The sequence below is a fragment of the Dromaius novaehollandiae genome, chromosome 1 (genome assembly GCF_036370855.1).
Source record: "Dromaius novaehollandiae isolate bDroNov1 chromosome 1, bDroNov1.hap1, whole genome shotgun sequence".
Classification (NCBI taxonomy): domain Eukaryota; kingdom Metazoa; phylum Chordata; class Aves; order Casuariiformes; family Dromaiidae; genus Dromaius; species Dromaius novaehollandiae.
The window spans coordinates 194,752,171-194,767,461 of record NC_088098.1 but is presented as its reverse complement, the minus strand read 5'-3'; the positions used below and the strand labels follow the sequence as shown (position 1 = coordinate 194,767,461).

At 38.0% G+C, this 15,291-nt stretch overlaps 1 protein-coding gene across 3 annotated transcripts in view; it reads left to right on the top strand.

The window, feature by feature from the left end:
- Positions 1 to 4,514: 4,514 nt before the first annotated feature.
- FRY (FRY microtubule binding protein) overlaps positions 4,515 to 15,291 on the top strand; it is a 202,456-nt gene continuing 191,679 nt past the window's right edge. For 2 of the 3 annotated variants that reach the window (XM_064504948.1, XM_064504947.1), the window contains exon 1: positions 4,517 to 4,821. In XM_064504948.1, the coding sequence (XP_064361018.1) occupies positions 4,617 to 4,821 (205 nt within the window). In that variant the 5' untranslated portion in view covers positions 4,517 to 4,616. Of the gene's footprint in view, positions 4,822 to 15,291 lie in introns of all 3 variants that reach the window. The other variant, XM_064504950.1, reaches the window with a different exon arrangement.

The window sequence follows — 15,291 nt, the reverse complement described above, 5'->3', positions numbered from 1 at the left end:
AACTCAAATGTTCCTTTCCTGCCCTCGCAGCCCCTTCTGCATACGTGCCTACGAGGTCTCAGCCCCCCTTGGCAGTATTTGCATGCAGTTTTAGTCTGGTATGTATAGCATAGTGTAAAAGTCCATGACTTAATGTACACTGATGTGGAGATTACTTTACCACATCAGACGGGAATTTACTGGGCTTTTTCTCCCATAATACAGATTTTCTGAGCCAGCAGAAAAGGTTCATGAAAGCATGGACCTCTTAAATCTTTGCTGGCATGAAAGTATAGTCAAAGCGTAATTTCTGTGCTCAGTTTTTATCATTTGAGCACATTGATGATTCAGCCCAGAAACTTTACACAATGACTACTTACTTTCTTTTAGTAATCCCTTGTGAAGGATCTTGTTTAAACCTTAGATAGTATAACTAAATAATTAGTCCTCTTTTATCTTCTATGTTCAAACAATTGTAACAGATTAATGACACTTTTTATTGTAGGAGCAATGTTGATTAGACCTATTGCATTGTAATCTTGGTGCTCTACTCTATTGTTAATTATCATTTTAATCACTCTTCCAGATAAAAGGCTTAGAGAAGTGTAATTCTATAAACTACCCTATAGATAAAAGGCTTAGTGAAGAGTAATTCCTTAAACAACCCTGTATGCTTCTAAAATATATATGTAAATATTTTATTCTCTAGTTCCTAGTATAATTTTAAATGCTTAACCTGTTTTTGATAATGGTTCAGTCATTGGATTCTTGATTTCATTCTGAATTGCTGGATGCCTGTGGTAGGAAACTTGTGACTTAGTTGCTTATAAGTTACAAGTTTGTTTCCAGACATCATGCTTGCTTTTCTTTAGTCTGTTTATATTTCCATTCAGCAAGGTGTGAAGCTTCCCTCTTCAGAAGCAGACAGCAGCAGGGCTGACAGGGGTACTGTCCCTGCAACCTTGGTGGAGAAGGAATCTCGAATCTTGCCAACTGTGTTCTCTTTTCCTTCCTGTGCAAAATCTCAAAGTCTTTTTTGAGTGCTTCTTATTTCTGCTTTATTTGTTTGGTCTTAGAATTAATAATCAGCTCTTCAACGTCCCTCTCCCTCCCCGTTCCCAGTTTTGCTCCTGGTATTGTGTTGTAACTTAGGGCGTTCGGTAGTGGTCTCTTGGGCAAGGACACAGACAGGTTTTTACAAATGTCACTCAGAAATGAGGACATAACCACCAGGACACACGTAAGCTAAATCTGTGAAAGGGCGTTAGGCTACTAAAATGGCAGCAACGCCTTTTAGACACTACCAGACACTACTTCAGACACTGTCTGCTCCAGATTTTCAGTTTTCAGACCACGTGTTTGCCTGCCTGTCCGGCCTGCTAGGTCTGAAAGAATTTTCAAAGTATATCTTTCACAAGCGATTCTACAAAACGCAATTTAAGAATGAGATACTTGGGCTTTTCAGCAGTCTGTCTCTGGATTTCCACTGTAAGAGCACTCTTGGGTAAACTGTTTTAAATTCCTGTAGGCCCCTGCGAGACCAAGGGCTTGAAGGCAGGTCTCCCGCTGCAGTACCTGCCCGAGCTGTGAATGTTCCAGAGGCGATTTTTCCCCTTGAAAATGTTCCACTTTGCATGAATATTCATGGAGCTGAAGAAGGTGGGATTGCATAGTGCCGCAGCTGTATCTCTCGGCTGGAATACAGGGCAGTCAGGTTCAAGTCACGCTTCTAATGTATATTTAATTATTTATATGTATTGGAGCAGTTTCAACAAGAAAAATCAAGAGCTCTTTCCAGAATATCCTGTAGCCTGGTGGTTAGGTCACTTATTGAAGATGTAGAAGATTTTATTTGAAGCTCCAGCTTCAGATGACCGGTATGGGAGCTGATAGCATACCTGGCAAACTTGGACCCACATCTGCCTGTCGGCTGACTGAGGTCCGATCCCTCGTTCCTCGGTGCCAGTTCATCTACTTGGTTGTCACGGTGGTGAGGGAGAGTTTTCTCCCTGCTTTTTTCCTTGGCGTTTCCTACCTCAGAGATTTGTAGGGCTATAAAAATAGCCCCCTCCAGTTCTCCCACACACCCTGGTTCACTGTCTCAACGGGAGTACAAAATTCATAACATCATGAGGAGGAGAAAAGAAGGAAGGAATACGAGTCTGCAGGCTAGCGAGTAGGGTGCTTTAGGCTAAATAACATAGGGTACTGGTCTTTGCACTTAGGGTTAGTTTTGCATTTAGGCTAGGCCATCTTTGGAGAAAACCAAAAATCATTCTAGGAGCAATTCTAAACAAGTGGAATTCAGTGGTTTTTTTAAAAAAAAAAGGTTTAAAAATTGTATTTACCTTATATTTTTAATTTTTTGTTAGTTTTTTACAGTCTATTCAGATTACTCTTAAAATAATGGCAATTTGTGCTTATGCATGAACTTCTATGATTCTATTAAAATATTAAAAATAATTTTAAGTGACTTTATCATTTCATTTCTCTCTTAGCGAATTTAGGAAGTTAAAGAATTGCCACCTGAGTTGTTTATAGCATCAAGGGCAGTCTGTTGAAGTTTGTGTTGATCTTAAAAATAAATAAATATGATAAAATGTCAAATACTGCATTTTGGTAACTGTTGTTTTTCAGTCTTCACACATGGTTCAACTATATATTTGCTCAGATTTAAGCACTTTTGTTCTTTAAAAGAGTTTTTTATTCAGTTACTTTGGTTTTGTTAGGCTATCATATTTTTATGTTGGTTCAGTCAAAGCTGAAAAATCAAGTTCAGTTGGAAGAGAAGGGGAAAAAAAGGAAAGCTTCTCTGACCTGTTTTTTAGTATTATTAACTGGAGAAAAAGAAGATGAGATCCACAGGTGCTGTAGATTTGAAGGACAGCAGAGAAGTATTTTGGACTCTAATGATGAAGACGGGTGCCTACAAGAATTTTTAAAAAGGACCTGAGCAATTTAGGTATACAGTTCCCTTTGGTTACAACCTAATTCCCACATAACCTATTTTGGAGTCCAGTGGGATTTTCAAAATCTTGTGTCTGTATATAAACAGGGCTTAAAATCCTGTGTACTCATGAGGACCAGAAATAATCAATTTGCTCTCTACAATTAGTATTTACTTGGTTTAAAAATCAGTTTGTTCTGAGTTATTTCTGGATCCAGTGTTATTTAAGGTTGGCATCATACATGCATAATTTCAACTTCCAGCTAAATATTATTTAACTTCCAGAGGAAGAAAGAAAATCTGGCAGACTCTCTGCATTGGTCTGCATTTCTAACACAATAAAATGTTAAAAAGCTAATGTTATGTTTTATTATCTCCCCTCTTCCCTTCCAAAAGCATATAGGTGAGCAATGTAGTTCTTGTCAGCAAAAATAAAGCTTGCACTCAGTTTCATATAAAAACTATATTTGATTGTAGTCATTTTACTGTTTTATATATACATGTACACACCAATCCTAATTACTCTCTTAAAGACAAGGTGCATTTTAGAACATTAATATTTCAAATGTTTTAAATGACATCAATTTGCCTTAAGTACCATGGATGAAACATTAGTTGCTGACACTTTAAATTACTGCTCTGTTTATTCACTTTGTCATATTAAAAGCTATGGTTATTTTAACAGTACAATTCATATAGTTATAAGCAAATTTGTTAGTTTTGCTTTACTAATGAATTTTGTCTCATTTATGGTAGAATTCTAAGTAAGAAAATTAACAGGTTCATAGAAAACACTGGGAGGATTTGGCCTTTCTTCCTTCTAAAATTTTAAGAGAGGAAAATCATTTTCTTGGGAAGCTCAGAAGATTTCATTGGGAGAGCCAGATTAAAACAAGAAAAAAATTATGAACTTCTAGTGTGTACCTTGACTTTTAGTTAGATGGGGAATTTACAGACCACCTTCTCTGTACACATATTCAAATGGCATAGTGTTAGTAGTCAGCAATTAAGTAAACAAAAAAATGTGTCACACTGACAGATCTTTAATTCTAACTCTGGTTAAGAAATAACAGTTTTGCTTCTTGAGGAAAGAAATCAAAAAAATAAGTAACTGTGGGCATAAAACCTGTTGTGCTTTGGATTTGTGCATCTCGGAAAGGTAACCTGGCCCTGGACAGGGCTCAGAACTGAGTGTGCTGTGCAGGTTGTGCGTTCCCCAGGCAGGTCCCTACTCAGTTGACTGGTTTCTCTCTTTTCTTTTAATGGTTTAGCCACTCTCGTTTAGCTTGCCGAGATAATGAAGTATTAATGAATTGTTCTGAGAAAGGCTCTTGGTAAAATATAAACTGTATTACCCCTAGACAGTGTGTCTTACTACATGGTATTTCCCCCTCTACTCAGCTTGTGCAGCTGTGTTCAGGGTGGTTGAACTTCCTAATGACTCCAGGACTTTCGGAGTGATGCTTTCAGCACGTCTCCTCCCTGCTCGCCAGCCGTGGCGAGGAGGGGCCTGCGGTAACCCTACACCTGCGCCCGCAGCCGCCTCACAACTCGCCCAACTTCCCCAGCAAGTGCCGAGCTGCATGTGAGACTGTCCGAGATTGCTGGCTCTGTAACCGCTGGTCTAAACAGTTGTGGATGTTCAGATTGCTTTTAACACTGGGGTGGCTTTACAAGTTCATACTCTATAATGGCACTTGATGACAGCAATTTATACTCTAGGACTAGGAGTAAACTGAATTCCTATCAGAGCCATTATAAATCAACAAGACGGAGTAGCCTGCCACCAGACATCCTGCTAGAAAATGACTGTAAAGGAAGGTTTCAAAGAAATATTAAGAATATAGAGCCTATACATCCAAGGCGTCCCAGGAAAAGACCTTCTATATTTCCAGGTAGGACATGCTATGTTGATAGTGTCTTGGTGGGGTATCTTTCAAACCTTTGGGTGATATTTGAGGGATTCAGTGGCTGATTTCGGTTCGTATTATATCTGTGAACACAGTCCTTGGTTTTAAAACAGTATATTAAGTACCATTTATGTTACTTTATTCTAGCCATTAAATTTAAAGTGATAGAACCAAAAAGATAGTCTTCCTTGCTATTTTCGTTTTCATGTTGTTTGCTTGTGGAGGTGGGGTTTTTAATACTTAGCATTTAAAGATAATCAGTTGTTTGGATAGTGCTTGAAGTTCTTAAAATTGCTTAGCTCTGCTTATTTAAAAAAAACCCCACACAGTCAAAGCTGCTATATAGATGTATCTCTCTAGCTGGTCTAATGATGTTAGTATCTCCCTTGCTTTTTGAGGAGGAGGGTGGGTTTGGGGATGTGTTAGTTTCTGCGGTGTAGCTGCTTTTTCTGTGTAGCCAGAAATTAACACCACTAAATACTCCAATGCATGCTTTGAATTCCTGGCCTGCACTGGAGCCTGCAGTGTTTGTAGTTAATAGTTCAGTTTAACTCTCTAGTTGTTAAGAAGTAGGGACAAGGTGTAAGAGTGTATTTCAGTGAAGATAATGGGAAACTGGTGTGTGGGAGGTATTATTTGAAATATGCCTAAAAATAGACAAGAGATTAGCGTGAAGACAGAGGGATTTGTTGCAAAACAATCAGGTCATCTTTACTAGGAGGATTTAAAAGGTTTTAGGGGGAAAAAGTCAATACCAGCTTATCCCTGCAGAAACTGAAGATGTGTTTCTGTGAGGTAATCAGAGCAAATGAAATCCCATGTACAAGCAAAAATGCACTCCGTTAAAATTTAGGTATCTCCATATCCAGAGTAGAATATGTCAATAATTTTAAATTTCCAGGGGGGAAATAATACAATCATACAGCCATTTCAAGAACTATGAAATATATATATGTAAAAAAAAGTGGTATTTATTTTCAAAAGGTAGGAAAATGTTCCTTCATGACTGTTAAACTTCCATGGGTACCTTCTAGTGAGCTGGAACAAGGGTGAAGGAATGGGAATACAAGTGTGAGAAAAGCTGACACAGGGCAATAGAATTTATGTGGGATTAAAAACCACAAATATCTCTGCTAACGTGTGAAATATTTCAGCACCTTAGGAAATAAGGCTCCTTTTGCTCTTTTTCTCTTTATTATGCTATTTCCCTAGTTTAAAAAAAAAAAAAAAGTCATCTTACCATATCCTAAGTCAAGCGACTGAGGCATGCCCAAGGCTCCTGTGCTTTCCAGTGCCTGAACAGGCTCTTCCTGAGGTGGTGTGGTCTGTTGGTGACTGTCAAAACACATTATTTTTGTCAGGACAGACCCTCTTCATCTTTCTCTTTCTCCTCAATTGCTGGGTCTTGTCGTTGTCTTATCTGTGCTACTCCTCACTTTCTTCTATTTTTTTTCCTCTTGTTTCTTTTCTCCTTTTTTTTCCTGTACTTCAACATTCTTACTAGCAAAATTATATTCAACAGCCTTGGTTTTGCTCTCCTATGTCCTTATTCTGTTATGCCCACTCAGATTTCTTCTTCATTCTGTGATCTGTCACTTTGTATTTAAAAAAATGCAGTTCTTCATTCTCACTGCTCTCTTCTCACCCTCCCAAATTTCCACACAAGCAGTAATACTCCATAGTTGGTGCTGTGTCAGATGAGAGCACTTTAATGTACTTTGTGTGTCTGGAATGCTGCCATGACACTTAGGAAATCCACTGCAGCTGTGTTACTGTACACTCAAGGGCCCTTAACTCAAAGGTAATGCAAATTGCTCGCTATAAGCAGTTGATGGAGCATGATGGAAAGACAGGTGTAGTCTTTCATTTGGTAGGTCAGCAGTATATGTAGGAGAACCTTTACTTGATTTGCTCTTAAAAATAGGTTAACAAAATAAGCTCAAGTCCTCTAGACCATTGTCTTTGGTGCTGGCAATTGAGATTAGAGTGGAAATTGAGCTATATATTGATATACTTTCTCTGAGGAATGTGTCAGACGTCATGAATGAATCGGAATAATTCTGCAGTCTTTTGGATCACTGATATTCTGAAAGCCAAAGCCTTCCAAACAATAATGAGATAACTGATACTTCCTTTTTTCAACCTAGTCATATATTACTATAAACAATTTAAGTCTGTATACTTTTGACTCTCACACATTCTTTAAGTGCAGTATCTCTGCTTGCTTAGTGTTTTGTATCATGGTGAACCCATCCAGTTTTAGGACATGCTTCCCATTTAGTTTTAAATCAAGTACATCTTATTTTTCTTCCCTGCATTCTTTCTTATTAGGCTTAAGTAGTGAAATAGTCACCAGTGACACTTAAGGCATCTAGGTCAGTTCACACACTGGGACTCTTGTTTCAGACTTGATGCAGACGGAGGGAGGCATCTGCATCAGTTAGGCTTGTTTTTCTTCACAACTGTAATAGCTAGAAACTTATTTTTTAAAAATGAGAGCTGAAACTCTGGAGATGACTGACATGTCTGTCTATCCTATCATCGTGAAGTTAGTCACTGACATATGCCTAGGCAGGACTATCCAAACCATAGTATCACTAGGTTATTGTGTTCACTTCTCGATGGCAAGATGAGTGGAGGAGAGAAACTGTGACTATGAGGAGAAACCGTGGCGTTGCCAAAGGCATACACTGCACGGAAACACTCTTTTCTTCTTTAAACAAAGCACTTCATTTTTTCTTCTTCTTTAAATGTTTAGAACTGTCGCAGACTTTAGGGCTTGATAATATCAACCTGCCAACATGCAAATTTTCTTTTATAATGTCTTGTGGTTGTGCATTTTTTGTAGAGTACACAGGCACAAGTGGTCATACGCAACATTATAGTTCCATTTAACATGAATAGAGGTTCATAACCTTATAGTATTAGTTGAGATCTACTGCTAGAGAATGGATCTGCTGACAGGCGCTCGTTCAGCAGATTGGCATACCCATTACTGAACCTTACTCTGGCAAGATCACATGCCTTGTCTTAATCTGAAAATAAATGTGTGACCTGTTAATAACGAATAAGTTATAAAAACACAGAGTGGGCAATCAAGGTGCTTTAGGAGACCATGTCTTTACAGTCTTATTTAGGAAAGGTAATTTGAACTAACTGAAGGGGCATGCATTTAACATTGATTAGTTAAACTTCATTAAACGTCTATGCTGACTCATAATCAGAAGTAAGACAGCCTGAAGAAAATCAGTTTGTATTTATTAAGGAATTTGGCGGGGGGGAAAGGCTGCCACTCTTACTTCTGTTGGCATTTCCTTTGTTTATACTTGATACATGGCAGAGATGCATGAGATTTTGGCCAGGATTTTTAAGGTTTTGAATAAAGCAAAATAAATAATAAGGAAAAAAACCCAGTAAATTCTACTTGGAAGCCATTCTTATTGTGACCTGGGCATGCTTGTTTAAGTGAGTGCCATTGAAAATCCACTTCTAGGATTGTTACTGGTATCTTTTCTTTTCTTTTTTTTTTTTTTTTTTTTTTTTTTTTTTTTGCTCCATTTTCATGTATAAGTAGCCTTTAATATTGTTGACTGTGCTTGTTGACTGATTTGTCAGTTTTGAGGGACTGAAGGTGAGAAAAATACACTGGATGTTTTGCCTCTCCCAGGAGCAGGCACACCTCCCTTGTACAGCCTTACGCCTGTGACTCAAGCTTTGTCTTCAGTGCCAAAATAAGCTTTGTGCAGTCTGTGGGACGACAAATGTGTTATCTCTACTTTTGTGAAAGCATTGTGGTTTTACTGTGAGTTAACGTAACGAAGGTCAGTGGTTAACAGTACCTTATCTAGCTACTTAAAGTAAGAATGTAGGTTGCTGGTCTGTGATTTTACAACAGAATAGCTAGTATTCTGTAATAAATTCATCGCTTTTTTTTTCAGTGAAAATATTGTCGCAGTTAGAAGTCTTGAGGCACTCCCTCAAAGCATTTCTGGAGTTCAGACCAGCATACAGTCTAGCAAAGTCACTTTCTAAAATAAGTAAGTTGACCTGATGCCATATTTGTATGCTAATTAAAATATTTTAAAATAATAAAAGAAAGGAAGGTCTTATATATGAGAAAAAAGTTTGTAAGTTATTCAACAGTGATATGAATAAATTACTTATTTTTTCATGGGACATGGGGGTAAAATAGTCGGAATGTGGTGTGGTTTTTCTTTTTTGGTTTTGTGTTGATTGACTATGTTAATTGGAAAAGACTTGCCAAAATCTAATTACTTTTAATAAGGATACTTAAAATGGTGGGTACAGTATGTGTCTTGATTCAAATGAGTTACAATGATTTGTGTTCAGTGTTTTAATTTTGTAGAGATTTGAGCATCCTACCAGCTCTCTGAAAAAACTGTGGGTGGAAATAATGTATACTTGTAATCTGCCTCGGTTAATTGCTGTTCATTTATGGTATCCCTCATGTCACCCTGCCCTTTTGAATTTGGTGGAGTGGCTAATGTTGGTGCTGCATTTTACAAATATCAGCCATGGATAGCAGAAGGGAAGGACTTACTTGTCCCACAGCTCCCCACTTCATTTCTGAATTTAAAAAACAAACTCGTTTTCCCCTTAACATTTTTAGCTGGACTTTGTGCTGATTTAAAAATGCTTCTTGCATTTTTTGTTCATTATTTATATTGTAAACTGACATTAGTTCTGTATGTATTCTGGTTTGTTGACCCTTATGTTAAGCTATGCCACTATGCTCTAAAATTGGTATGTTACTGATTGGGTGTTCTTCAATCCATTGATCTGGGTGAGTGACCACTGTTTTATTAAGAGAAATTATCAAATTAATAACCTCTTCTGTGGGCTGGCTGTATTTCTTTTTGCTCACTGAAATATTCCTATATGTATTACTTATCAGCACTTTAGTTCTTGGATTGTTTGTTAACTGTTGTTTCTTCAGAAAGGATGGGTTGATGATTCAAAGGAAAGCTTTGGATTCTGCATTTTGAAAAGTCTGATGTAATATGTGCATGTTGTCAAACTTGTTTTCTTCTTGGGTTCGCTCATATTTTATGGGCTGTGGAGATTGATATCCTAATGTTCTGGTAGGCAGGTGGTGAAGAACATGCTGCCTCAGCTTTAAGTTGTATTTGGGACTTGAAGGAAGCTCTCAGTTCTCTGTTTCCATTGGAGAGTGACCGAAGGTGAAGAGGAGGGTGAGATGAAGATAGGGAAGGCTCCTTCTGCTACTATGGCTTGGATTTTTCTTTGTGATTTTTTTTTTTTAACTCTTTGGTTGTGTCCTAGACTTAGGTTTTGCTACATTGCCACTATCTGTTATCAATATTAAGATTCCCCTGAGAACAAAGGCTCGTGTTATGAACAAAACCCGTTGTACACACAGTGAGATATATTCCTTAGTAAGTAATATATTGGAAATCATGTAATGTCTAAGGGTTCATAAGCCTCACTGTGCTGAAGGACTTTGAGGAGCAGTTACAGCATCAGCGTCCTGATTTTTGGCACAGGGTTGTGTGTCTGCTGCCTTAGGGATAGAATGTAAAAAGAATCCGGCTTAGTAACATAGTTTGCCTATTTAACCTTTTTTTTTTCTATCTGCTATGTGCTATCTAGAGGATAATGATTAAAGGATACAGTGGAATCATAAAACTTAGGTTGAATGCATTTCTTTTGGGAAACGTACATAAATATGTAGAAGAAGGAGCCTGTTACTCTTGATTAAAAAATACGTTAATATAACAGATATTGGAATTCAAAATAGAAAATCAGAGTTCTATCAACAAGTTTTTAAGAAATGTAAGCAAAATAGGAAACAAAATACATTTAAAAATATGTTTAATAACATTTAAGAACAAGCCAGTCACTCTTCACATTAGATGGTAGCCTTAATTAGATTACGTAGGTAGTAAATGCGTAAGGATTTGTTGACATCAACATTTGCATATTATTCTTTAAAAAATCTTTCTTTGGATGTCATGAGGCAATAAAATCTTTTCTTTTCTTTCGCTGGTTCAAGTGGCACCTTAAAGGGCAGACTTTCCAAAAGAATATGCCCACCTTTGGCCCACACAGTATTTTTCTTATGCTAATGGATCAGAAACCTTGTCTACAATAAACTTTATTACAGAGTTGATAAATTTTTATCATTTCATTAAATGAAAGATAGTCATAATTTTTAAAGTCCTACAGAAATGCTTCTGCTGTAATTGAAAGCAAATCAGCCAAGGAAAATATTTTAAAAGAATTAGACTTCAAGCTTATCATATTATGGCTTTAACATTCTTGCTGACATATTTTTTTTCACCTCTTTTAAAGCGCAGTCTTCACGTAAGTTAATGCAGTTAAAAAGATTGAAGTATGCTCTCTTCACAGTCAGATATGTCTGACTGAATAGAAATGTACTGAATAGAAATCACTCAATATATACTACTTGTATAGTGCTTGTTTACTTGTAGAGACTTCGGTACACTTGCCATGTGCATTTGATAGGTAACTATTTTCATTTTGGCTATTTGTCCGTTACATAGCCTTACACATTTAATACGAGCATGCCGTATCCAAGTTAAATCATTTGATGATCTTAGTACCCCTGAAATAAAAGTTCTGAATGTTTCCTTCATTTTCATTTCTTTGCTATGTTACCTTTACTAATTTTCTAGGTGAGGGAGAGGGAATCATTAAAAAAACACTGTTGCAGGAATTTCTGAAAAGACTTGCTTACTTTTAATAAGAATGAAAAAGGCACTATTTTATTTATGTATTTAGGTTCAGAGACTGTTTTTTCCTAAGTTAGATTCTTAGGAAGATATTCTCAGCAGAAGAGTGATGCAGATAATAAAATTCATGTTAATTACAAAAGACTACCTGAAATGTAGTGAAAGAAAACTATCTGAGTGTAGCTAGAGTTCGCTGAAAGACTGTGTGTGCTGCTTCTCATGCTAAAGATGCCCTGATAGAGTGAAATGAAGTCCTTATCGCACTTCTGGTAAACTAGCTGTAGATATGTACTGGCTTCATGTGTACTAATTTTTATAAAGAACAAATGTCATGAACTGTAACCCTCATTTAAATGTCCGATTTTGTACTAATCAAGAGTGGTTAATTTGGAAAGTGACTTTTATGACTCCAGGGATTGGATTTAAATGAGAAACTTAACCTGAGGAGTTCAGCACGTTCTTTGTTGTATTTGGGTTTCTTGGGAAGTTGAAGTTTGACGGTTCTTCACAGGATGAAATCATAAATTAAATTATTTCTTGCCTAGGATATACTACCTTCTGGCTGCTACACAGTGTTGGAATGAAGTTTTACAATCAATTGCAATTTCTAAAACCTAGCAAACATCTGTAATGCTTTTTTTTTTTAATCATTTACTTAAAAGTTGCACTTAATTTAAGAAATCTTCCGCATTCGTTACTGGAAGACATTACTGTTTCCAGTAAAAAGTTTCTGTACGTAGGCAATGGTATTTGATATAGTCTAATGGATTGTTTTCAAAGGACCTGGCTGATTTTTGTTTATTGTTTAGAACTACCTAAGTGTATCCTGTGTGGTTTTGCTCTGTGTCTTTAGAATTACTGTTTCTGAAATTTCATTATGTCTGTATATTATAAGGTGCTTTAGTTGCAAAACACATTACTGCACATCCCTACATTCATTTTGTTGCGAATTCTCTGATCTTTGTAATAAACCTCTGTGTGATTTGTGAGTCAAACAATAAAGGCAAAAAATCATTTTTAACCATGAATTGTTAGTTTGCATCTTGGCACTTGTTCCACTCCCTCTGCTTAAGTAATCCCCTCCTATCTTTTTGTTTGTAACCTCAGTTGTCCTGTACATCTTGCTTTGCTTAGGATCTTTAAACTAGTTCATCTGGCCTGGCCCTTCTCTCCTGTTCCTCATATGCAGGTCAGAGAAACCCCTCTTGTGCAGAGCTGTCCCACTTCACCACCATTTTGGCTGGACCAATATGTAGTCTCCCCTAACAGTTCTCCAGCACAGTTCAGAAGTTAGCAAGAGCCAGGGAGCTGAGAGAGTTGGATGTTGCCACCACCTGCTAGAGAATATTTTATAGTACAGACTGTTCTCACCATCTGGCCTCATGGCCAGAGAGAAGCCCCATATAGGCATGGCATGTATATATTCTGTGATAGCACAGCTGAATCGCCACTCTGTCCAACAGGAAATAATAGTGAGGTGTTAAAACTCGGAGCTGGTTTGTTCAAGGTGAGTCACCTTAAAATACCTCTGAGAGAATTTGTTTAGGTATATCACAGACAGTTACTGACTATATGAAGAATCATTCGAGCATTACCTTTCCACTAGATGCTGAGGCTCCACTACAAAGTAAAAAGTCTAATCTGCAGGATAGGTTTCTTCTGTCACAAAGATCCCAGTGCAAAAGAAGGAAGGCAAGAAAAGTAAAACACCAGAAATGAAGTGGAATTTCAGCATATGAAAAGTATTTCATTTTCTGCCTAACAGATTGTTGATAATTAAATAACATGTAAAAAAAGCACTGTATTTCCAATTCTAAATTAATTCTGGAGCTAGAAAATCAGCAGTTCTCTTTTTAGATGCTAATAGTAAAGTAATGCAAGTTTATCAGTTTGTCATTCTAAGTGCTATGGGACTTTTAAGTGAGGGGAGTAATGTTGCATTTTGTCCTTTTTCTGATTTCAGAGTTAAGAACATCACATTTTTTCTCAAAATCTTAATTCATTTCAGTAAAGAAGTTTGTATAATCTAACATTTCAATTCCTCTGACTTGAAACCCCATCCCGAAAGAAGTCTCAGTGATTATGTAAACTTTATCCAAAAGCAGGAATAATGATGGTTGATAGAGAAAAGGCTGAGGTACTCGATGCCTTCTTTGCCTCAGTCTTTACTAGTAAGACTTGCCTTCAGGAATCTCAGTCCCCAGAGACTGGTCGGAAAGTCTGGACCAAGGCAAATGTACTTTTGGTAGCGGAGTATCAAGTTAGGGAACATTTTAAACAAACCGGACCTACATGAGTCCATGAGACATGATGGGATGCACCTATGATTGCAGAGGGAGCTAGCTGATGTCATTGTGAGGCTCAGTAGTCTTTGAAAGGCCATGGTGATCAGGTAAGATTCCTGAGGACTGGAAGAAAGCAAATGTCACTCCTATCTTCAAGAAGCAGGATCCGGGGAACTACAGGCTGGTCAAATTCACCTCAATTCCTGGGAAGATGGTAGAACAAATCCTCCTAGTAATCATTTTCTAACATTTGAAGGACAAGATGGTGATTGGGAGTAATTAGCATGGATTTATGAAGGGGAAATCTTCGTGACCAATCCAGTGGCTTTCTACGGTGATAAGACTGGTTGGTGGATGAGGAGACAGCAGCAGATATTGTTTGTATTGATGTTAGTAAGGCTTTTGCCGGTGTGTCCCATGATGTCCTCATAGACAAACTGATAAAGTATGCACTAGGTGAATGGACAGTGAGGTGGACTGAAAATAGGCTAGACTGATGGGCTCAGAGGGTTGTGATCAGTGGCACAAAGTTCAGCTGGAGGCTAGTCACTAGTGGAGTACCCCAGCAGTCGAAACAGGGTCCAGTACTGTTTAACATCTTCATTAATGATGTGGATGATAGGATAGAGTGCAACCCTGAAAGTTTGCAGATGATACAAAAGGGGGAGGAATGGTTGATTCACCAGATGGTTGTGCTGCTGTTCAGAGGGGCCTTGACAGGCTGGAGAAATGGGCTGACAGAAACATCAAGAGGCTCAGTAAAGGGAAGTTGATCATGAACCAGCAATGTGCTCTTGGGGCAAAGAAGGCCAACAGCATCCTGGGCTGCATTAGGAAGAGCGTTGCCAGCAGGTCAAGGGAGATGATCCATCCTTCCTCTCAGCCCTGGTGAGGCCACAGCTGGAGGGCTGGGTCCAGTGCTGGCCTCCTCAGTACAAGAGAGACATGGACATCCTGGAGCAAGTCCAGTGAAGGGCCACAGAGATGGTTAAGGAACTGGAGTATCTCATTATGACGAGAGGCTGGGATTTTTTTAGCCTGAAGAAGAGAAGGCTCAGGGGGATCTTACCAATGTTTATAAATATCTGACAGGGCCAGATTCTTCTCAGTGGTGCCCAGTGAAAGGACAGGAGGCAATGGGCATAAGTTGAAATACAGGAATTCCACCTGAACACAAGGGAACATTTCCTTATTGTAAGGGTGATTATACACTGACAGGTTGCCCAGAGAGGTTGTGGAGTTTCCATTTTTGGAGTTATTCAAAACTTGACTGAGTAAGATCTTGAGCAAGCTGCTGTTTTAGACTCTGCTTTGAGCAGGTAGGTTGAATTAAACCATATTCAGAGGTTCCTTCCAACCTCAGCTATTCTGTGATTCTGAGATACTGTACCCAAATCTCCTGTTTTTTCTTTGATACAACCCATAACAGAGCTCTG